Below are 25,093 nucleotides of genomic sequence, written 5' to 3' on the forward strand. Positions count from 1 at the left end.
TGTCTAGTCATATACAGTCTTAAAACTTAACAGAGTGGCATTATTCATTCAAGTTTCAACTAAGTGTTTCTGAGTTTGAGTTGTAATATTGTGTCCTGTGTTTATGTTCAAATATTGTGTGTGTCTGGCTAATCTAGTGAAGAAGATTGAAGTTTTAATTCTCAATAAATAGAATGAATATAAGTGTATATTTTGTAGTAGGTCATTATTGTGTCATCTAGTGAAGAAGATTGAAGTTTTAATTCTCAATAAATAGAATGAATATAAGTGTATATTTTGTAGTAGGTCATTATTGTGTCATTTTTAAGTTAATTTTTAATTGTATCACGGCATAAAATTTAATATATAGCTTTTTACTTACCATGCATGGTCGACACCTCAATTGAATAGAAAGTTCTATTCAATTAGTTTCTGTTTTTCGTGTCTTAATTTCAGATTATAAGAAATTATTATTTTGTGAAATGGGGTGAAATGAGATTTTGGATTAGATACCAGAAAAGCTTTTCCAATCTCAAGAACATAAGAACCAAATTTAAAAAAAAGAACCTTTGTGATTGCTTAATTAAATCCATTATCATCAAGTCTTGACACATCTTTAAGAAGAGGACCCATGAAAACTGTAAAATCAAACATTGAAATGACTTGATTCCCATAGTTGTAAAATCAAAAAGAAATTGAAAATTCAAATCATAGTTTTTTACCACAAAATCTTCAGGAGATATCCAACTGTCTCCCAATGCAACTCCTACATATATTGAAATTTGAAACCCCAATATAAATTTATTGATTAATTGTAAAGATTGGTTATGAGAATTGAAGATTTTTACCTCCAAGTTTAAGTTTCAATTTCCCAGCATCTTGAAGACCTGCACCAGCATAGCCTTCCAGATCTTCACCATTGGAATCAGATCTGAAGATTATCGACCGACTTATAAAGAGGCCAATGGGTTTGCTTGGATATCCCAACAACTGAAAAAAAAAATCCACATAAACAAAGTGTAAATGGTAAGCAATGAGTGATTCATTGTGAGAGCCATGACATTGTTTCTATTGATAGATGATGGTATGTATTGGCCCTCTTTTGGAGCTAGATTTCAATGATCAATGAAAGTAGATAAATACCTGAGGAAAATCCAGAGCGTTCTTCTTGCATATAAAACTCATAGCACGTCCAGGATAGGCTCCAACTAAGGTTTCTCCAAGTCCCTTAACAACCTATCCCAGTAAAGAGACCTAGATAAGTGTACTTGATTAAATAAAAGGAAATAGAGCATAATCAAAACGACATAAATACCTCAGCATATATCTCAGAGGAGTCTCCTGAAGATGGATTTGTTGTGTGGATGACAAATGCATAGTCAGCATTTATAATTTCCTGAACAAGGACTGCCATGCAGAGATAATCGTGATCTAATTTTATTTTTCTGGTGCTGAAGAATGCTCTCTCATTCCATTTTGAAGCCCATACCTGGATTATAATATATTAGAGGCAATACTATGACATGTTGTTCAGGAGAAAGAATATCAGGAACAAATATCAGTTCAAACATTAATGAGATTTGTTTTATTATTATTTTATTATATATAAATAATTTTTTATTATTTTATTAAATAAAAATAAAAAATTAGCATGAATTTCTCATAAACCAAGAATTTCAGTTATATAGGCACACTTTATATAGAATAGATATTTATTTTTCCATTATATATAAATAAAAATTAAATTATTATCTTACTATATATATAGTTCATCACACACATATATTGTTACAATTATTTGTATTTTTCTTCTTCTCAAAACTGTAGTTTGCAGTTTTAAATAATAATTATGATTCAATATTTTTTTTTTATTTTGATTTGTTTGTTATAATAACAATATAATAGAACTAAAATAAATAAATTAAAAAAATAATCAATAAACATGCTTAATTTTTTCTATAATATTAGCATACTTAAATTATAACACCACATAGTTATATAGACTCTATTTGTCAAAGAATAATATTCAAAAAATCTTATATAAGTTACAATTTTATGAAACAATTAGAGTTTATGTTTAGTTTGGATAGAGTAAATAAAATATAAATAAAAAACAAAATGTGAAAATAAAAAAATATGGAAAATAATGACAACAACATGTCAGTTACAATCCTTTTACTTCTTTATTAAGTTACAATCCTCTAATTTTTCTGTCTTAAATAATTAATAAATATAAATAAATTACAAATATAATTTTTGGAATAAATACTAATAAATATTATCTAATATCTAATAATTAATGGTTTTATGAGTTATATAAAATGTTTTCAATTTATATATATACTAGGCCGAAGTTATGTGCGTTTGCACGTATGGACATATACTTAGTTATATACTTAATTTTTATATAATTTTATTCAATAAAATATCACTTAGAAAATAATTAATATAAAGTATGAAAAGAAAATTTTATAAAAATATTAATGCCTAAATTTAAAAAAAAAATAGAAAACATAATAGAAATTTGGAAAATAAATTAATAAATAAATAGAAACACGGTCGAAAGTTTTGAAAAATATTTAATTATTTTTTTTATTTTTTAAGATAAACATTAAACACCCTCTCAATTTTGAAAATAAAATTAATGTTTTAACTATTTTTATACTTTAAGATTAATAAGGGGATACTTCTAATATTAAGGGAATAAACATTAAACACCATTCAATTTTCTTACTTGCATCATCAAGTGTCAGCTTTAAATCGACAAGATAGAAAAATAAAATTGTAAGTCAAAAAATATTCTTTAAGGGTCCGATCTCCAACAACAAGCAATAACTTAGCTGTTCTCCAAAGAAAGATATGCAAGTATGCAAGATCCAAGCAAAAAAGTGACTACTACCTACAATCGATACAAATATGATTTAAGAAAAAGAATTACTTTGATGCTAGAAATTGTGATCTATTTCACAAAATCCATGAAGTTAGAGAATATTTTACATCACATTGAATTACTTCAATCAAATAGTAATAACATCATCAATATTACAATTGTTACTCATATTTATATATCAATCAAAATAATTAATTTTTATTATGAAATAACAATATTTTTATACTATATTTCAGTTTTCAATCTTCTACAACTGAATGAAGGAGTGAATAATAGACACTTACAACCAACTACCAAAAAAAATCGACTTCAAATAGGTATATTCATATAAAAAATTAATGTTGTGAGTTAATATTCATCCTTCTAAATTTTCGACTACTAACTTAGTTTATGCTTTTTAAATAATAATAATTATCCAGCAAAATATGGAGATGTAATAAGAGTGTGTCCCTCTCTCAATGAAAACACACATAATTCCGTAAATTGTCCATTAAATGCCAACCCACATAAAGGTAAGGGGAATTTACAATTTTATCTACATTATAGTACTTAATTACATTATATGTGCAAAAAAAAAAAAATCATTTACAATTTATCATACATTTTATTAACTATGAGAAACATATTCTTAATTTTTATGTACAAACTATATATGATAAAAATAAATAATAAACATGCATGTTTTATTTAAAAATTTGTATTTAAATTTTAATAAACACATTATATTAATATATCATCACATACTTGGTCAACAAAAAAAAATATCATCACAAACATTATCATAATAAATATAGGGACCGGATTTCGTCCCGTTACTGTACGGACACGGATTTCAATCCGTGATGTACTGTAACCGTTGGATGGGTAGTTAATTTGATCCAACGGTTGGGGTTCATGTAGGGGTTCATGTAGGGGTAATTAGGTATCAAAAAATGGCTACCGGTTACTTTTTTTGAAATTTAAATTTATTAAAAATGGAAAAGTGAAAAGTGACATCTATCCATCAATCAAGTCTAATCAACCGTCGTACTCCTCCACTCCTCCACTTCTTCACTTTCATTTTCTTTCATTGTTCTATTTATCATTCGTTTTTCCATTTTCGTCTCTGCTAGGGCAAAGTTCTTCCTCTTCCATTTTCTTTTCATTTTCCATTTTGTTTTTCCATTTTCTATTTTCGTTTGAGGTAGTAAAAACCATATTGTACATTGTGGTGACTGTGGTGTACATTACTCGAAGTGCCATTGTTGGAGTTGTTAGAGGGGGGTGTCGACGGTGAGTTATACATTACTCCGTTATACTTTACATACATTTTCTTATTGACAGAAAAAAAAATATATTTTTGAAGGGAATGTGGTGTTTTTCCATTTTCGTGTACTTAATAGTTTCATTTTGTCTCAGGTGTGGAGGTTGAGGTGGTGAAGGGAGTTTGCATATCTTTGTCGAGGTATTTCTTTGTCTCTCTCTCTCTCTATCTCTCTGTCTCTGGTTCTGTGTTTAAGGGAGTTTGCATTTCTTTCTGTGTCTCCCCCCGTGCATGTGTTGTGGTTCTTAGTGTGGAATGTACTGTGTGTTATGAGTTTTTTGTTTTAGTTATTTATGAATATGTGATTTGGTATTTTGATTGAGTTTGTTGCAATAAAGAGTTGCATTGTTTAAATTGAATTAGTTGCATTGTACTATAATTTAGGGGTTTTGATTTGGGTATTTTGATGTATGTATTTTTGGAATGTGTTAGTTGATTCGGTTGGATTTTAAATATTTGGGAATATGATAAATGGAGATTTTTTGAGCAATATGACAAAAAAATAATGCATGAGTTCTATAATATTAGGCTGGATGGTCTTTTAGTGATCTTATGATTGTGGAAATGATTTGGCTTTATTTGTTGTTTTTGGGATAAAATATGAAATCATCAAATATTGGTAAGTATGGTACCCGATTTTAGAGGCACTATACTCATACAATTTAAAGATCGTAATAGAAGTAGGAGATTAATATAAATAGGAGATATTATGAAACCAAACAATTTGTATCAAACAAAACAAGTTGTGTATTGAACTAAAAACTTAACACACATAAATTAGGAATACTATTAAAAATTCGGATAACAATAACCGAAAAAAAATATACGTTTAAAATTTTTGCAACCCCATCAAAGCTTAATGTGCATACTTGAGGGTATTGTAATCCGAGTTCACAGTCTTACGAGTTCCTTGTCAATTATTTTTTTCTTTTTTCATGAGTGTACAGATCAAACTCCTAAACACCTTCAATTGACCTTCGCATTGCCTATAAACACAAATTTTGTATAATCTTTTGGGCCATACAAAAATCCTTAGTAAATGCTTGTCCTTTTTCAATTACAAATTTTGTATAATCCTTTGGCCATACAAGAAACTATATTTTACAACTTGTAAGAAAGATGTGATTCGAATTCAGTTTAGTGGCTTGAGAGGATCAAATTCTAGGTTGCTACTTGTATTTATAAAACAAAATACTTTGACAACTTTCTTTCTTAGATCTTTGTAGAGAATGGGGAAGTTTTCTGTACTAATTATGCTTCTTCTTTTTTGTGCCTTTACCGCATTTTGCATAAGTTTGGTATTCTGTACTTTGTTGGTGTTTTGTGTCCACGGATTTCCTCCACCATGAGTGAGAGGTCTCAATATATTTGGGAGGAGGTCACCCGTGGACATGTGAACCTTTTTGTCTCTTTTCGAAAAAATTAGAAATTGTTGTAATCTTTTTGACCATTGGCAAACTTCATGCTTAATTGAGGCCCTAAGAACCTCAAGATCTAGAGTTCCAAGATTTAATTGAGAAGGTCAATAATTTTTTCTAAATTTTATGTTACATATGTTGGCATCATTGTATGTTAAAAGTGAATACTGTATAACTGACTTTACTGTGATGTTATTGTAATAGTATAGTATGTAAGGAAAATATGCTTACTTGTTGCGAAGGGAGACTAACAAGTTACAGAATCCATTATTTAGGCATATTGGTACATTGTACTTAACAGTTTCCATATAGTACATTTAACAAATAGACTATAGTACATATAATGATAGTATGTTATATAGGAAGAGATGCTTACCTGTTATTGTACACATATAGGAAATTAAGTGTCGGGATGTCATGAATACACTGAAATGTTAGACGATTGCATGAATTATTCAAAGTCTTTGTCTTCCAATATTTTAGTGTTTTGAATGTTTGTTAATTTAAGTTATTTTGTCTTGTGTAATAGGTTTATAAAATGGTATTTAAACGGAAGAGGGGGGCTGCAGACAAAAAGGATGCAGCAGAGATAAAGAAGAAGGATCCGAAGGAAGCTTGGCCGAAGTACTAGTGAGTTATTTGTGGCAGTTATTTTAGTGGTAATATTTTTTGGTTTTGAAAATAATATTTATAATTCCATTCCTTTCTTTAATTGATGCAGCCAAGCCAATTTCTATGCTTATGCTGATGCACACAAAGAGAAACCTAAAGCAGATGTGAGTGACTTGGACTGTGTTATGGATCTTTTATTTTTTATCTTTGATTTAGCGTACTTTTGTTAATAATCGAGTCTTAATATTGCAGGTGCTTCGTAGTTTTAAGGAGCAATTCAAGCTTCTTAGCGATGAAGAGATTGAGAATTGGGCTGCATACGAAGTCGAGGCTTCCCCCTCCAAGGTTGGTGGTAGAGGGAAAGGGAAGAAGGTGAAGGAGACATTATCTGCTGAGCCAGGGATTGACAACAACGAAGGTGTGGGGGACGTTCAAGTTTCTGGTCGTTGCTCATTCGAGCGTTTGGGGAGAATAGTCCCACTGCTCAACGAGGGTCAAAAAGAAATGGTGAGAAATGCCGGTTTCTCAACATTTTTAAGGGAGGATGCCCCGTACATAGATGCTAAGATAGTTAGTTGGCTGATCGATCACGTGGATCCAACCACTTCTCGGCTGGAGATATTTGGAAGAACAATCCAACTATCCGCCAAGCTGTTTGAGGATGTCATGGGAATCCGGGATGGCGGAGAACCCGTGGCAACCGAAAGTGAGCGTGACCTGGTTGAGTTTGACGTCCTCTTCAAGGCCAAGGACTATAGGTATTCCCTGACTTTGCTGGAGAATGAGCTCAGGGAAACCAGCGACAGTGACTACCTGTTTCTCATTAAGTTTCTCCTTGTCTGTATTGGAACTGTGTTGCTGCCGAAGAATGGTACCGAGGTCAGCACTAGCTACATGCATTCTTTAGTTGACATAAGGTCAATTAAGAAGAAGAATTGGGCGACTGCCGGATATCGATATCTAATGAGCTCTCTACACCGGTACAAGACGAAGAACACCAAAAATGTCTCCGGTTGCACGATATTTTTACAGGTAATTTTTCGAATTATTGTGATGGTAGTAATTTTATTCTCTCGTGTACTGGTGTGGTAATATATGTATGCACTTTTGTTTGGTGGCAGCTTGTATATTTGACGCACGTAGACTGGACTGCTACTCACGTGGACCGAACTGTGGCTCCAATTGACTTTTGGACCACAAAACACTGCAAGTCAGTGTACAAGTGGATTCGAGACCAGGGTGGTCACACAAGTGGAAAGGTACATTTAGTACTTCAATTTTCTAATGCGTTAGAATTTTATTTGAGAGATATGCTAACTAGTTTTTTTGGTGTACTAAGCAGGTGAAGTTGACTAACACGTATGTGTTACTGCCAAGTTTTGAATCCGTCGAGTTGGGCAACCCCCAAATGACGCAATATACAAAGCTGTGTGTGAGTTGAAAGATGAGGTCTTCCGGCTTGATTTGAAGGTGAGCAGCGCAAAAGAGTACATTGCGAAGGTACTCTCCACTTACCTTGGGAAGGGGACTATGAAAGAAGTGTTGGAGATACCTGAGACGAGCAAAGTTCAGCGCTCGCTTTCGTTCAACGGGGAGACCGAGAAGAAGGATGACGTCGGTGTCGAGGAAAAGGATGGTGAAGGGACGAAGGATGACGTGGTTGTCGAGGAAAAGGATGGTGAAGGGACGAAGGATCAATTGGAAGAGGATGTTGATGATGTAGAGAGTGTCCCTTCACTTAATCTATCAGAAGAGAAGGTCGTTGTTCCAACTAAGGTGGTTGTTTCTGATGATTCGTTTGAGGTTATGAACTTTTGGGGAGAAGATCTCCCCGCTATTGTAAAAGAGAAAGTTGAGCGAACAGTGAAGGATGATTTTGATGATGCTGCGTTCGAAAGATTCAAAGAATCTGGAGGGAAGGTGATTGGTCCGTTCACTGTGAAGAAGGGTTACTCAAATCAACAGTACGAGTTGTTCCGTTACATTTTCTCTAGCGCCAATGATCCGAGGTAATCTCATGTGTCATGAAAACTGTGTACGTAGTTGATATTAGTACATTCGTTTCGTTGTTGATTATTTGTTTGGTATTTCAGTGAAGTGTTAGCCCATTTTGGGAAGGTTGAGGTCGAGCGGATGTATTTCAAATGCATGAAACCGGAGACCGATATATCACACAGTGTACGTAGAAGTTGGCATTTGGGTGCTTTGAAATTTGTAGTTCATTATTTTAGTTAATGCCATTTACAAATTGTATGAATGACAACATAACGGATATTGTTTGTGTAAATGTCAGCTCATTGATTGCTTTGCTCAAATCATGAATTTTCGAGAGAAGAAGCGCAACGGCATTGGAAGTAAGAGAACTTGGTTTATGCCCACCAGAATTTCGGTATGAAATTTGATATTTAAAAGTGGACATGAATCTTTTGTATTTATGCTGTAAACTCTGTTAAATCTATGTTTTTATTTAAAATGTAATCTATTATGTGTGCTTATTGTGCAGAGCAAGTTACTTGGAAGATCGATGACTGTGGAGAGGATGGCGAAGCAGCAAGAGTGGTCCACTCTTTATTACGATGCAGATTTGAGTTTATGTCACACTGTAATTTGCATTTTCTTGAAACTTTTGTGTTGAATCAAATGTGTGTAGTTCAATTTTCCGATGACGTTGTTTGTTTTACTTTATCGCAGATGGTGGTACCCCTACTGGATACCGAGAGTGCTCCGCACTGGTTTGCGGCGAATGTGAGCATGGTTAATACAACAGTGGAAATTAGGGACTCGTTGTCTTCTGCAATGCATAAGAGGTCACGTCGGAGCACCTGCGTAGAGATGGTATGCACGTGTGTACACGGTTTGCCGTTTTATTAGTGTAATTGCACTAATCTCAACTGTGATTGTTTTAATTTTTTTGCAGCTCCAGACTTTGGACCAATTGTTTGCCCCTGTCAAGCCAGGAGACCTGAATTTCAGCGAGTTTGTAATTATTTCTTCAAGCAAGGACTACCCACAACAACAAAATGGCCACGATTGTGGAATGTTTGTAATGAAGTACATGGAATCACTGTTCGAGGAAAATGAAATATTGGAAGAGGTAATGTAATGTTGATTTCTTTAGTTTAAGTTTTCATCCAGTTAACTAACTGTTTATATTGTGAAAATTGAGTTGTCAATCTATTTTTTGATGGATTTGTTTCTATGGATTTGGTTGTCATGTGTATTACTGAATTGGTTTCCTAATGTACACTGCAGTTTGATCCTATTGAAGCGAGACTGGATTGTGTTGGGAAAATTGTCACCCACGAGAGTAACAAGGCTAAACATGCTGTGATGGAGGGAGTTAAGAAGCAATTTGGATTGAGCAAAACCAAAGTTCTTCCATCAACATCTACAACTATAGCATTACGTAGTCCATCAAGGTCTCCTCGAGACCCCCGATTCAGCACAGCGAAGGCCAGGTCCGAAAACATGTGGACTGGCAAGAGCAAGTCCCCGAAAACACGTCATTCTAAAAGGCTGGCCATAAGTAACAAGTAGTATATTACAATGGTTAGAAAAGTTACTTTATTTATATATTTACTATGTTCAGTACAATGGTTACAAAAGTTAGGTTTTAGGTCGTAAATTATATTTAGTCAGTCATGTTATATACTTGCATCATACTACTGTTAGGTGATTTGGAATTGCACTAATGTTGGTGATTTTATAATTTACTATAGGGTAAGACTTGTGGTAGTTTTTAGAATTTGGTGGAACTGATTATTATTATTGTATGGTCATTATTACTATTATTGTGAATATTATTTCGGTTGTTATACTTTGCCATTACTATTAGGTTTTGGATTTTTTTTTACCATAACAATATGTGAAGTACATTATTCTGAAAATGAAACTAACCAATTTTACATTCCTTTTCGCACTATCTGTTTTAGTCCAATGATGTCCATAGCCAAAATAATAATAATACTTATACTTATGTACTTTCCCATTATTATTGTGAATATTATTACTGTTGTAATATTTTGCCAGTACTATTAGGTTTTGGATAGTGAAGTACATTATTTTCAAAATGAAATTGACCAATTTTACTCCAATTATGTCCAAAATAATAAAAATACCTACAATCAACAACGAAGGCATTAATTCTGGCCTTGGACATAAATTTGGATCAAAAAGAGTAAGTACAGTACAGTTATGAGAAATAATAACTCTGTCACACAATTTCCTTTGTAACAATTTTACCACTTCTAAATAATGTAATTAAAGGCTATAAAAAAAAAACTGTTTTCCAAAAATGCAGTGTATTGAACATCAACCTTTACAACAATTATATGGATACCTCCAACATATTAAAAATTAAAAACAATGGTACCAATCTATTCAACATTAAACACATAGTTAAAGTACTGTACAGTAATGAGACATAATAACTCTGAATTTCACCATTTCTAAATAATGCAATTAAAAGCTACCAAAATAAATAAAGGTTAGTGTTTTTCAAAAATGCAATGTATTGAACATCAACGTTTGAAAATGGTAGCAATCTATTAAACATTAAACTTTGAAAAAAAAAAGTTGAAGTATTTTTAAAATGCAAATTAGTGAAACACAACAATATTGACTAAGTTATTATGACACTTTTTGGATTATATTGTGAAAATTACCGATATTTATCTTTAAATCCTAGTATTTCACACTAGATTAATTACTGTACTACGCACATATTGACATTCACAATCAATGACGAAATAGTAATTAAGAAATTTTTAATAGAACCAACTTAAATGCCTACCTTTCCTTTGAATTACGTCCTTAAAAAACATAAAATAAACATCATACCACATACAATATCTCTAACGAAATAAAAGTTGGCAAATGATGAAGAGGCAAATAAATATAATGAAATATAATTTTTTAATAATGTTTTCATGGTGCATCTTCTCTTTCTCCAAACTCCTTACTTGGTTTCGCAAACCGAGAGTAGTGTCTGCAGGTTTTTAGGATGAGCTTGATCGATCCAACAAAAGTAATCACATCCTCGACTTTCGTTGTTCTCCTGAATTTAAAATAAGTACATCACCATATTTACAAAGCCTAGTTTAAAATATTATTAAGGCGTTCGAAGTCTTACATAGTGCGGACATCCAAAGAAGCGACGACCGGATTTGCTCTACTGCTAGAAGTCCAAACATAAGCTAGATCACCACAGTAGCAATGGGGGTGTCCCCCAAGTGAATTTTTCCATGCAGGGAAATCCCTCTCGCACCCGTAGGGTCCTCTCCAACCAGCCACCATGTTTTTTTTTTAACAAACCAAATTAGGGTGTTAGTGAGGCTTGAAAAGGAGTGTTTCCGTTGACCTTATGGTGGAAATAGGTTGTGAAAATAAATTTAGGGGGGAAACCGAATTTCTTTGAAAACGTTAGAAAGTATATTAAAATTGGGGAGCATATTTCGTGCTTCCTCTCAAATATTTGCTTCAAAGTCTTTGGTGCACTATACTTATATACAAAAAAGTAGTGTCAATCAATCACAAGCAGTCCAATCAAATTAAAATAATATTTTATGTTAACTCTATGAACAGTTAAAAGTACAACACATAAATATTTCTCCCCACATGAATAAACCACATATACAGCCGGTTTAGTTTGGTTTAATGGAATTGTATGAACTTTCTTATATTTTATGTTATGTCCAAATACAAACTGGTACGGCTAAAGATGGGGTGATATGACACCAATAATAAACATTTTAATAATATTTTCCCATCAATCCATATACGGTCAAATCAGTAGGTTGTACATGAGGAAGCAATTTGACCTAAGACTGTAAAAAACGCTGACATTCGCCTCCCGCATATCTTTTCTTCAAGAGTCTGGCGCACCGTTGTGTCAAATATTATAACACTCATTCCTCGGTCGCCTTGTCCACTCGGGAGGTTAAGGTTCGGTAGGATGACATATTTGGGTGGCCGTTTTGGAAGTAGTTCCCGCCACCCTAGTCCACCCATCCCAAACCTTCGTCAACATTTCCTGAATACACATGTACCACATACATAAAATTTTTAAGAAACAATTTGTAATAATATAATATTGAAATAAATAGACATAAAGAGTTGAGTTATTACCAAAATTTGTTATGAGATGATTTATTGAATTGCTGAAATTTCCTTGATGCACCTACAACACACGGTTGCAGTGCATACCAATCATTCTGTTTACACATCTTCACTTTGGTGCAACAACAATACATAATTTATTTTTTTAATATATTATACACACGTCTACATATAGGGAGTGAGTTCTCTAGGATAGAAAACAATACGAAATTGTGAAGGAGTAAGGAGAGGTAGAGGGGTATATATAGTACTTGTGGATGTGATTGTTGAGTGTAGTCTTCACAAAAATTTAAAAATAATAATTAATAATATAACCCTAGGTACGGCTACAAATAACCTAAAGCTATTTATTTGACTTTTTCAATCCCTTGAAAAACGTAGTATCAACAAACCCAACCCCCTACTAACTTTTCCTTGGAAGACGTAATTGGAACCAATATGCATGCTCGGTGACAACATTGAATTGGTTCACTGTGCTAAACAAAAATTATGTATTTAAATAAGGTAAATGTTGCTCCCATTGTTATCACATGTAGCAACAAATATCCTAATATTATGTCCAAATAAACATGTGTGGCCAAATGAATAAGAAATTAAATTAGGATGTTTACTAATAATGAAAACTCAATATTTATTTAAATACGATTTTAATATTTCATTAAAATATTATTCGTTGGAGTAAATATTGCAATAATTTTTGTAAGATTACATTAACGTATCAATCGTTGGAATCAAGATTACAATAATTTTTTGAATACTATATAAATATAGATATTTAATAACAAAACTGTTTAATGTTATGAATACAATAGTAGTTTAAGACAAGAAGTGACTCTAGTAATAAAATCAGGAGAATAGTGAATCCGGTACGCTTCATGATGAACTGAGTACACACTCAGCCCAAACAACCTAAATTCATAGTGCGACTTCTCCCATACTGCATCGGTGCCACTCTGTACAACCCTAGGTCAAACTTGATTCGGTGAGTTCGTTAGAAGAGGAGTGACTCCGGTACCCAACAGCAAACTTCACTACATACTGTGTCACCGCGCATGTAAACACCGCGAGTGACAACGTCAGTACTACGAATGGTTGACTGTCGCGTCGTACAACCCTAGCTCGAACTAGATTCAGTGAGTTTTTTAGGAGGATAGTGACTCCGGTACACCAAAGCTAACTTGACTACATACTGTGTGTCACCTTAACCAAAAAACACCGAATCCAGTTCGACCTGGGGTACCGGAATCAGTACTCTCACAACGAACTAACCGAATCCAGTTCGACCTGGGGTTGTACTGAGTGACACTCAACCATTCGTACTACTCACAATGTGACTTGCGGTGTTTACGGGCCCGGTGACACACAATATGTACTCAAGTTCGCTTTGGGGTACCGGAATCACTACTCTCACAACGAACTAACCGAATCCAGTTCGACACAGGGTTGTACCGAGTGACACTCAACCATTCGTACTACTCACAATGTGACTTGCGGTGTTTACGGGCCGGTGACACACAATATGTACTCAAGTTCGCTTTGGGGTACCGGTAATCACTACTCTCACAACGAACTAACCGAATCCGATTCGACACAGGGTCGTGCGAGTGACACTCAACCATTCGTACTACTCACAATGTGACTTGCGGTGTTTACGGGCCGTCGTCACACAATATGTAGTCCGGTTCGCTTTGGGGTACGGAATCACTACTCTCACAACAAACTAACCGAATCCGGTTCGACACAGGGTTGTACGAGTGACACTCAACCATTCGTACTACTCACAATGTGACTTGCGGTGTTTACGGGCCGGTGACACACAATATGTACTCAAGTTCGCTTTGGGGTACGGAATCGGCACTCTCACAACGAACTAACCGAATCCCGATTCGACACAGGGTCGTGCGAGTGACACTCAACCATTCGTACTACTCACAATGTGACTTGCGGTGTTTACGGGCCCGTCGTCACACAATATGTAGTCCAGTTCGCTTTGGGGTACCGGAATCACTACTCTCACAACGAACTAACCGAATCCAGTTCGACACAGGGTTGTACCGAGTGACACTCAACCATTCGTACTACTCACAATGTGACTTGCGGTGTTTACGGGCCGGTGACACACAATATGTACTCAAGTTCGCTTTGGGGTACGGAATCACTACTCTCACAACGAACTAACCGAATCCGATTCGACACAGGGTTGTACCGAGTGACACTCAACCATTCGTACTACTCACAATGTGACTTGCGGTGTTTACGGGCCGTCGTCACACAATATGTAGTCCGGTTCGCTTTGGGGTACGGAATCACTACTCTCACAACGAACTAACCGAATCCGATTCGACACAGGGTTGTGCGAGTGACACTCAACCATTCGTACTACTCACAATGTGACTTGCGGTGTTTACGGGCCCGTCGTCACACAATATGTAGTCCGATTCGCTTTGGGGTACGGAATCACTACTCTCACAACGAACTAACCGAATCCCGATTCGACACAGGGTTGTGCGAGTGCCACTCAACCATTCGTACGACTCACAATGTCACTTGCGGTGTTTACGGGCCCGTCGTCACACAATATGTACTCAAGTTCGCTTTGGGGTACCGGAATCACTACTCTCACAACGAACTAACCGAATCCGATTCGACACAGGGTCGTCCGAGTGACACTCAACTATTCGTACTACTCACAATGTGACTTGCGGTGTTTACGGGCCCGTCGTCACACAATATGTAGTCCAGTTCGCTTTGGGGTACCGGAATCACTACTCTCCCAACGAACTCACCGAATCCAGTTCGACCTGGGGTTGTACTGAGTGACACTCAACCATTCGTACGACTCACAATGTCACTTGCGGTGTTTACGGGCCCGTCGTCACACAATATGTACTCAAGTTCACTTTGGGGTACCGGAATCACTACTCTCACAACGAACTAACCGAATCCAGTTCGACCTGGGGTTGTACTGAGTGACACTCAACCATTCGTACTACTCACAATGTGACTTGCGGTGTTTACGGGCCTGTCGTCACACAATATGTAGTCCAGTTCGCTTTGGGGTACCGGAATCACTACTCTCACAACGAACTAACCGAATCCAGTTCGACCTGGGGTTGTACTGAGTGACACTCAACCATTCGTACGACTCACAATGTCACTTGCGGTGTTTACGGGCCCGTCGTCACACAATATGTACTCAAGTTCGCTTTGGGGTACCGGAATCACTACTCTCACAACGAACTAACTGAATCCAGTTCGACCTGGGGTTGTACTGAGTGACACTCAACCATTCGTACTAATCACAATGTGACTTGCGGTGTTTACGGGCCTGTCGTCACACAATATGTAGTCCAGTTCGCTTTGGGGTACCGGAATCACTACTCTCACAACGAACTAACCGAATCCAGTTCGACCTGGGGTTGTACTGAGTGACACTCAACCATTCGTACGACTCACAATGTGACTTGCGGTGTTTACGGGCCCGGTGACACACAATATGTAGTCCAGTTCGCTTTGGGGTACCGGAATCACTACTCTCCCAACGAACTCACCGAATCCAGTTCGACCTCGGCTTGTACTGAGTGACACTCAACCATTCGTACGACCCACAATGTGACTTGCGGTGTTTACGGGCCCGTTGTGGCACAGTATGTACTCATTTAATCATGAAGCGTACCAGAGTCACTATTCTCCAGACTTTATTACTACACTCACTTGTTCTCTCAAACTACTATTGTATTCGTAACAGTATGTACTCATTTTGATATGTGAGAAACATAAAATGAAGAATAATATTAAAAGTATTTTTTTGTTACTTTTTTATATTTTTAAGCTATATTATGTTATTATATTATTTAAGATACCCTGAAGTTACTTTTTTTTTTTTTTTAAATGTAACTCATATAATGTTTTAAATGTAACTTATTAAAATAGTTTTATAAAAATAAGTTTATTTTTTATTTAATTTTCTAATTTCAAATATAAAAAATTTAAAAGTAGTAACTTGTTTTCATACATTAAATTTTATTTAAATTTAAATATTCTTTATTTATTAACAAAATATATAAAAAAAAAAAAAGAACAAGACTAAAATATTTTTAAAAAAAATTTAAAAAAAAAGAGAATGTTTGACAAGTTTATTATTATTATTACAAAAAATATATTTTTACTATATATGTCATGAGTCATATACAAATAATAAATAAAAAAGTAATTGGCAAAAAAAAAAAAAAACGTACAAAACCTTTGAATTAATATATTTTAAAATTATTAAAGTGAGAATATGTGAGTAGCTCATTATTTCAGTTTTTTAATAATAATATTAATAAAAGAGAAATTTTTTCTAACCACAATCAACCAAACCACAACAAAATCGATAATTTCGTTGGTTGGAATTACGTCTTCCAAGGAAAAGTTAATAGGGGGTTGGGTTTGTTCAAATTACGTTTTTCAAGGGATTGACAAAATAAAATTTGTCTTGGGGTTATACCACCTTTAGCCGTACCTAGGGTTATATTAATTATTATTTTGTAATATTTGACAAGACTACACTCAACAATCACATCCACAAGTACTATATATACCCCTCTACCTCTCCTTACTCCTTCACCTCTCAATTTAGTATTGTTTTCTTTCCTAGAAAACTCACTCCCTATCTGTAGACGTATGTATAGGGATAATATATATAAAAAAAAAAGTAAATTATGTATTGTTGTTGCACCGAAGTGAAGATGTGTAAACAAAAGGATTGGTATGCACTACAACCGTTTGTTGTAGGTGCATCAAGGGAATTTCAGCAATTCAATCAATCATCTCATTAGAAATTTCGGTAATAACTCCACTATTTACGTCTATTTTTTTAAAAATTATATTATTACGAATTGTTTCTTAAAAATTTTATGTATGTGGTATATGTATATTCAGGAAACGTTGACGAAGGTTTCGGATGGGTGGAGTAGGGTGGCCCGAACAATTTCCAATACGGGCACCCAAATATGCCATCCAACCGAACCTAAACCTCCAATAAGGCCACCGAGGGATGAGTGTTATCTATCATATTTGACACAACGGTGCGCCATACTCTGGAACAAAATGATACGCGGGAGGCAAATGTTAGCGTTTTTACATTTTTAGGTAAAATTATTATTTTATTATAAAACCGTACTTGGGTGAGTTTTAAATATATATGTCACATCATATGTACTGTAGGAGTTTTTATTAACAAAAGACAAAAATTAATCCATTTTGTTGGGTTAATCCAAATGTTAATCCATTAGTTGGTTGTTCACTTTTATTATTTGAAAATTGTAATGTTGAATAGTTTATTGTAATCAAGAAGTGAGAAATTGTAATGTGGTTACTACAAATTAATTAGCATATATAAAAGATTTCTTTATTCTAATAACGTATTTCTACGTATGTCTTTCCAACCCTAAAATCAATTTTCAACGATCACAAAATAAATTATATGAAAATATGTTTGGAACGTATTTCAATGTACGTCGAAAAGTTTGGATCTCCCATATCTCAATAAGTTCAAGTTTGAAAATAACGTACATCAATATACGTGCAGAGTACCTTAAATCGAAAATACAGTACGGTGCAATTATGTTTACTCAATATTTGAATTTAATGAGATAATAAGATTTTTTTTCAAATGTAAACTATAATTTCGAACATATTTATTCGTACATTACTTATTTTAATACATTTTGAACCATTTCCTATTTAGGACCACGTTTTTAAGTTGTTGGGAATTATTTAAAAATTGTCCAAATATTGTAATCTTCTTAACCAAGTATGGACTATTTCCTCTTTAATTTGTAGATACTAACTAAAAAAATCAATAATTGTCTTATCAATATTTAATTTTCTGTGTACGTCCCACAGTGTACTCACTGACGTTAAATGGAGTATTTCCTACACTTTAAATAACGTACGTCAGCGATTTCACAGTGTAACATCAAATCAAACTGACTACATTCTGACATGCAGATCTCATGGGATTCCCTGATTTGAGTTAATTAATATACTATTTCAAAACACGAAACCTACCAGTAATTACTTAAGGAGATTTAATATTTGTTGGGCTCTAATATACTAATATGACATTTTTCTTATTAAAATTTGGACAAATCAATTAGGTCAGATTTAATAAATTATGATAGTAGTACCAACAACGATTATGATGTCAAATTTTAATAAATTATTCACGACTGAAATGAGTAGATGTCACATCACCTTTTTAAATTTCACCATTTAAACCATGTACTTATTATTACCATAACATTTAAATATTTAGGTGACAAAGTATTCATTAAATAATTACTCCTTCTGTGGGATCCGACCAAAATATTAAAAAAAAAAGTCATACATGTCACGTGAATTCTTCGAGTATTGTGCCAAATATTATAAAAAAAAAACTTGTTTTTATTATTTATTATAATTGTAGGGAATGTTCTATTCTATGTACCTTATATTTTGATCTCTATAAATAGACAAACATCCTACATATAGTTACTTTATTTCTAATAAAATAATTAGGATTAATACAATTAAGAGCACCATGATTTGATATCAATATATTATAACATTTTATGTTAATACATATAATACAGTTTCATTTTTTTTTTCTTTTTCTGAAAATTAATTTTATAATTCTAAATTTTAATGCATATGGTGCATGGGACCTCACATTTGATCTTTATGTTCAATTAATATTGATTTTTTTTTTATATATAATATTTTATTTAGAAACATTTTGTGTTCTTATTTAAATTTAGGCTAGTAAATTTAAATTAATACAACATTTAACAAAAAAGAAGGCAAATACTCATTTTCACAAATTATTTAGATGGTGTTTTGGCACTATAATTAAAAAATAAATTTTATTCTTAACAACTGAAATTTTTTTTTAATAATACAATTATAAGTGTTTGACAATATTTTCAGAAGATTTTTTTTTTTTAAAAAAAAAAAAAAAATATATAAAATTTTGAGAACACCAAAAAGTTATTTGTCGGAGTTTAATTTCATCAATTTTTTTTTTCCAAATTACTTTATCTCATTATTATTGAAAAAACTTTTAAAATGCATTTCTTTTTTATGAATATATTTATTAATTTTTTTATTGAAGTTTATTTTCTAAGAAAAAAAGAAAGAATAAATAAATAATTTCTGTTTTTACAAAATTACATCAAACAAATATTTTTTAATTTTTGAAAATTTCAAAGTATGTTTTATATTATCATTATTTTAAACAATTTTAAAAAAAATAAAAACAAAACCAGAAAAATTCAGAGTGACTCCTCTTATTATTTAAGATTTGAAAACAATTTTATGTTTTTATAAACTCAAAAGGTGGGTCTACATACAAATTCTTGATTTAGTTAAATATTTTCAAAAACAAAATCTGGGTATTATTTTGAATTTTAGATTGAAAAATAAAAACACTATTTTTCATGTTTCAAACCGTGTACTTATTACTTAAAGATGGTGATGTGACATTTTTATACGGCTGTAATAAATCAATTCGCATCATTCATTATGTCTTCCATCTGTACTAATACTTAAAAGCATTTTATTTTTACTTTAATTCTGGAAATTATTATTTAAACCATAAAACCGTACGTAATTTTGTTTTTAATATAAACATGTCACATCACTTAGTACTTTCCCGATATTGCTTAGATTTTGTTTGTGGGATTTGATTCACCTTCTCCTTCTATTAAAATTGGTTAACTAATAAATGGGTAAATATTACCATTGTCAAAATTTATTAACTATGAAATGGTTAAATTCGAAAAAAGAAAACCAATATTATTACATCAACCCAATCACGTGTACATCAACCCACCAACCCACTATATAAGTAAAGGTTATGTCTATTTACTAAGCATTTTTATCAAACCCCGTTTTACTGTTACCTACATCAAATGGACCCTTACCAAAACTTCAACCCTTTTGAAACAAGTCCTCAAAAATCCCCACCGCATCCTTTTTCTTCCACAAGACACGTAGGTACACCGTCACGAAGTCCAAGACTCCGTTCAGCGTCCATGTCAGGATGTCCTAACTGTGCAAGGCTCGAGTCTGTTCTCCACGAACACGAAAAAATTATAAAGAAGGCTCATTTACGAGCCACGGAGGCCAAGCAAGAGTCATACAAACTCGCGGAACATCTGTACCATTCAGCCCACGCCATGCAAGAAGCCAACAGTTCAAGAGAAAAATTAGAGGGTATCATGGATGACATTCTCGACTACACCGAGGTGTCCATTCCCCACTACCTACTTCATGTGAAACAAGAATCACCAAGCACTACTCCAAGAGAAAGCCCTTCACGACCAAAGTCCCCGTTCAGAGACAATAGCCCTCCGTCTCAAAGGAAGTTCCCTCAAGTTATAGAACTTGATTGAACATCCGTTCGGTTTCAGTCGTGGTATTTTTCATATATATATCTTGTACTTTTGTTACAACTCATCTCATATGGCCGTTGAATCAACTTTTTGTTAGGCCATTTAATGAGATTGAAGCACTTCTATTATATATCTACTTGTTTGTAACTTTACTATATTATTTTAAGTTTTTTTGCTTTCTGTTTGCAGTTGTGATTTCACAATGATTCACTTCACTTTTACTTCCACAATTAATTAATGAGGAAAGTGACATTAATACTCCAAAATAAACCAAAGTACATATTTCATAACAAATACTGATCGTACAACATTATAGCTTAAAATATAAAATAACATAACTTGGACACTAACACAGTGCATCATTTACTGTTTTTGGGAGAAGTATCCACTCCTCCTTTGTCTCCAACTTCTATATCATCTCCATTTCGGTCCTCACCTTTCTCAGTCGAATCTTTCACATTGTCCTGTTCGGGTGATTTAATTGCACCAGAACATTCACCCTCATCAAACAGTAAGCAAACAGAATTAAGGATAGCCTCTTCATCATTATCATCATCAGAATCCCACATGCAGGGAAACTCATTAACACAGCAAAGTTCTCTAACTTTCTGCCCAGTGAAGCATTCTCCCGTCTCTCCATGTAGACATAAAGCAGAAAAAGCTTCTATGAAAGATTCATAACGAATTATTTTTATGGACGCATCAGAAGTAGTGTTTTTGCTTACAGCATCTTCGTACGTACTATAGATACCTTCATTTGGTCCATTGAAAATAACCCAGTGTGGACCTGAACTCATACTTGATATATTGTAATGCTAATAACTAAGTTACAAATTAATTTCTCTATAAACTTGATGCTGGATTGGAAAACGTCTCAAGTGTCTTATATAAGTCGTGGAGAATAACCCTATAGTACGTTTTTTAGTTAGCTGTACTCCATTGGGCAAATGTGATGTGTCAAAAGAGGGGTGCTTAAATCTCTGAATTACACAATTAAATACACGTGTAGGCGTACGTAGTATGGTCAAATGTCAACATTATTCATCAATGCCGTTTTTCCAAAAAACCTAATGTCCTACGGTACTGTTCTAACGTACGTCGATGGTTTAACTTATAAGAAGATGTAGGTGAAGGGCCCATTAATATCAGCCCAACATAAATAAATCCCCAACATATATAAATCAGTAAAACTACCCATTCTACTAAAATAAGTCATCACTTTAATACACGTGTACACGCATGGGGTTTTCATAATAGTACTGCGTTATCTTTGTAAAGTACAGGAATGGTTGAATTCATAAAAGATGTTGGTATAGGCCCATTAATATAAGCCCAATGGATTTAAATGTGAACAACTAACCATTTATTAAAATTTTCTTCTTTTCTTAACATATTTTTTTCCAAAAACAATAAAAGTACAATGTTTTATTTCGGACGTACGAATATGGTTCAACTCATTGAAAAACTTAGGTGAAGGCCCATTAACATAACCCCAATCTATTTAAATCCCACCACCAAACCTTTCAACTCAATAACATCAACCCTTCAAATTTTTCGTCAAATAAACTTATTTCACAATTACATGTGGAATGAAATTAAAACAATTTGTACTATTATACTGTTATGACGTACGAGAGGAGTTGAGTTCAGATTGTAATATTGAAGAGGCCCATTAATATCAGCCCAACAGCTTTAAATGTGATCACCAACTCCACACAACCCTATTATCTCAGCCTTCTATACTCACAAAATCTAATTTCAATCCCCTCAGCACCCTCTACACCTTACTCCTCATCTACAATTCTTACACATCAATAACAAGCCAACATGAATGACGAACACACTTATGAATGGGAAACCATCACAGCAGAGCTAAACATCATAAAACCAGTGAATGAGATTGAGATACAGGACGTGCTAGGCAAGAGTCTCGACAAACTGGAAAAATGGGAAGCATTCTACGAAATGTATGCGAAACGGATGGGTTTCGGCACAAGGAAAGACGATGTACGACGTTCTCATGGGGTCATTGTAATGCGGAGGTGGGTTTGTTGTTCGTAGGGTTCGAAAAAATCGCATCACCGGACACACCAAGAACAAAAAGACCTCATGATGTCACTAGAACCGGATGTCAGGCAGCATTGCGTATTTTACTCACACAACCGTCTAACACTTGGAAATGCAAAGAGTTCAGCACAATGCACAATCACGAGTTGGCTTCATCAAGTGAGGTACAATTTTTGAGATCATATAGAGTTGTCTCCAATGGGTTGCTTGCCCAAGTCAGGTCGATGAACTCCGTAGGAATTAAAACTGCCAACATAATGTCTCATGTTGCTTTGCAAAGTGGAGGTTACGAGAAAATGCCATGTCAACTTCGAGATGTGTACAACAGGGTTGCTGGTGCGAAGCGAGAAGAGAAGATAGAGACGGACTCAGAAGGGGCTCTGGGATTTCTTGATTGTCTCGCGAGAGAAGGATCCTAATTTCTTCGTTGTCTATCGGGTTGACGACGAGAATCGCTTGGCTAACTTATTACAGGCGAGATGGAAACTCACGCGTGGACTATGTAGCTTTTGGGGATGTACTAGGATTTGACACAACCTACATGACGAATGAGTACAATAAGCCCCTCACTGTTCTCATTGGCGTCAACCACCATTTCAACACATGCATCTTCGGATTTGCTCTCCTCCTCCACGAGAAGCTTCCATCATATTCTTGGCTACTTCAAAAATTTCTAGAATGCCATGGAGATAAGAAGCCAAGTGTTGTAGTTACTGACCAAGATGCGGCCATGAAACAGGCTATCGTTGAACACATGCCTGATGTTACGCACCGTCTCTGCGCTTGGCATCTCAATACAAATGCTTCGAAAAAGGTTAAAGATCCGATCTTCTTAAAAACATTTAAGGATCTCATGTACAACTACTACGAGGAGGAAGAATTTGAAGCAAGATGGTTAGACGTCATCCAAACCCAACAACTAACAGATAATGAATGGTGTCAAACAACATTCGAGTCAAGACAACAATGGGCAGAAACGTATTTAAGGGGTTCATTCGTTGCAGGAATGAGAACCACACAACGTTGCGAATCCATCAACTCCGCTCTAAAAAAATTTTTAGAGAAGAATTATTGCTTGCGTGAATTTGTAACAACCATAGATATGACAGTCTCAAAGCTCAGACACAACGAGACTGCAAATGACTTCAAAAGTAGATGCACTCGACCTCACCCACCTAATCCTACATGCTTGACCACTTACTACAACCAATGTGCTGAATTCTACACAAGAACTATGTACCACAAGGTTGCTGAGCAGCTTGATTTAGAGAATAACTATTTTGTCCTAACTCAAGAGCAAGAAGGAGAGTGGCGTATATTCACCATTGGAAAGTTCCGCATCCGGACGTCCAATACCGAGTTCATTACTTGTGAAGGCCGACGAGCACTGCACTGTAGTTGCTTGCTCTATGAAAGTCAAGGGTACCCTTGTAGACATTTATGGGCTACAATGAAAAGATTAAACATGAGAAGAATACCTAATTCTCTTCTCATGAAGCGATGGAGCAAATCCGCAAAGATAAATCTCCACCTACATTTTAACCCGCTAGCACAACCACAACAGCACATTTACGAGATGGCTAGGTTTGGATCTCTCAGTTCACTGACTTATAACTTCACTTTCTATGCAGCGAAATCAGAGGACTCGTACAACCGTGCAAAGGAAGAGCTTGAACGGCTAACTCTAATGTTCAAGGAAGAATTTGACTTGAATTCCAATCCGGAAGGAGAGACGCCACAACCTGGAAGATATCGTAGCAACCCCAACATTATTAAAGACCCCAAAGTTGTGAGAACAAAGGGTACGGGAAATACAAGGGAAGGACCAAACGGGGAGCAGATCCCAAGAAACTCAAGACATTGTCGCATTTGTCGCTCATCAGACCATGATTATCGACGGTGCCCAAATCGTCAACATAACACTGGATCTCAGGGGCAACAACCTCCAAACAATCAACCAGCATCTGACTCATTCAATGACCACTCCAACGCGTATTTCCCGGAACCGCCTTCCTCCACACAAGAGTCTTACTATGGTCATTCTTATAACTAGCTACTTTTAGCCATTGTTGTTTTAACGTTTATGACTCTACTTATTGCTTCAAAAATTCTACATTTATATACTTCTTGTTATGTTTGCTGTGTTTAAGGTAATTCTCTCATCTTCACCAAACCTCAAAATTATTATTGACGAACAACTAAATTATGCCTAGGAAAAAAAACTGAATCTTATAAGGTGAAAAAATATATTTTTCTGGTAATTTTTAATATACGAAATATTTACAATTAC

The 25,093-nt window shown here is 34.5% G+C and overlaps 3 protein-coding genes and 1 long non-coding RNA gene across 4 annotated transcripts; 3 read left to right on the forward strand and 1 right to left on the reverse strand.

Moving 5' to 3' along the window:
• Positions 1–558: 558 nt before the first annotated feature.
• Positions 559–1,502, reverse strand: LOC133036295 (alpha-glucan water dikinase 1, chloroplastic-like). Its single transcript, XM_061112847.1, has 4 exons — positions 1,295–1,502; positions 1,123–1,215; positions 828–969; positions 559–617 (listed from the first exon to the last, which is right to left on the reverse strand). The coding sequence occupies exons 1-4, from the start codon at positions 1,391–1,393 to the stop codon at positions 559–561; spliced, it is 393 nt and encodes a 130-aa protein (XP_060968830.1). The 5' UTR covers positions 1,394–1,502.
• A 2,167-nt stretch (positions 1,503–3,669) lies between these two features.
• On the forward strand, positions 3,670–4,625 carry LOC133035504 (uncharacterized). Its single transcript, XR_009686701.1, has 2 exons — positions 3,670–4,141; positions 4,268–4,625. It is a non-coding gene; the product is annotated as an uncharacterized LOC133035504 (long non-coding RNA).
• Positions 4,626–5,492: 867 nt separating this feature from the next.
• Positions 5,493–10,019, forward strand: LOC115721347 (uncharacterized). Its single transcript, XM_030650630.2, has 12 exons — positions 5,493–6,220; positions 6,312–6,366; positions 6,455–7,234; positions 7,324–7,461; positions 7,545–7,599; positions 7,647–8,211; positions 8,296–8,380; positions 8,496–8,591; positions 8,706–8,804; positions 8,894–9,037; positions 9,120–9,296; positions 9,455–10,019. Exons 1-12 carry the CDS (start codon positions 6,129–6,131, stop codon positions 9,737–9,739), a joined length of 2,571 nt encoding a protein of 856 aa, XP_030506490.2. The 5' UTR covers positions 5,493–6,128; the 3' UTR covers positions 9,740–10,019.
• Positions 10,020–23,344: 13,325 nt separating this feature from the next.
• LOC133036296 (protein FAR-RED ELONGATED HYPOCOTYL 3-like) lies at positions 23,345–24,856 on the forward strand. The gene has a single exon (XM_061112848.1). The coding sequence runs from the start codon at positions 23,345–23,347 to the stop codon at positions 24,854–24,856; it is 1,512 nt and encodes a 503-aa protein (XP_060968831.1).
• The last annotated feature ends 237 nt before the right edge of the window (positions 24,857–25,093 follow it).

Source organism: Cannabis sativa, chromosome 3 (assembly GCF_029168945.1).
Source record: "Cannabis sativa cultivar Pink pepper isolate KNU-18-1 chromosome 3, ASM2916894v1, whole genome shotgun sequence".
NCBI lineage: Eukaryota > Viridiplantae > Streptophyta > Magnoliopsida > Rosales > Cannabaceae > Cannabis > Cannabis sativa.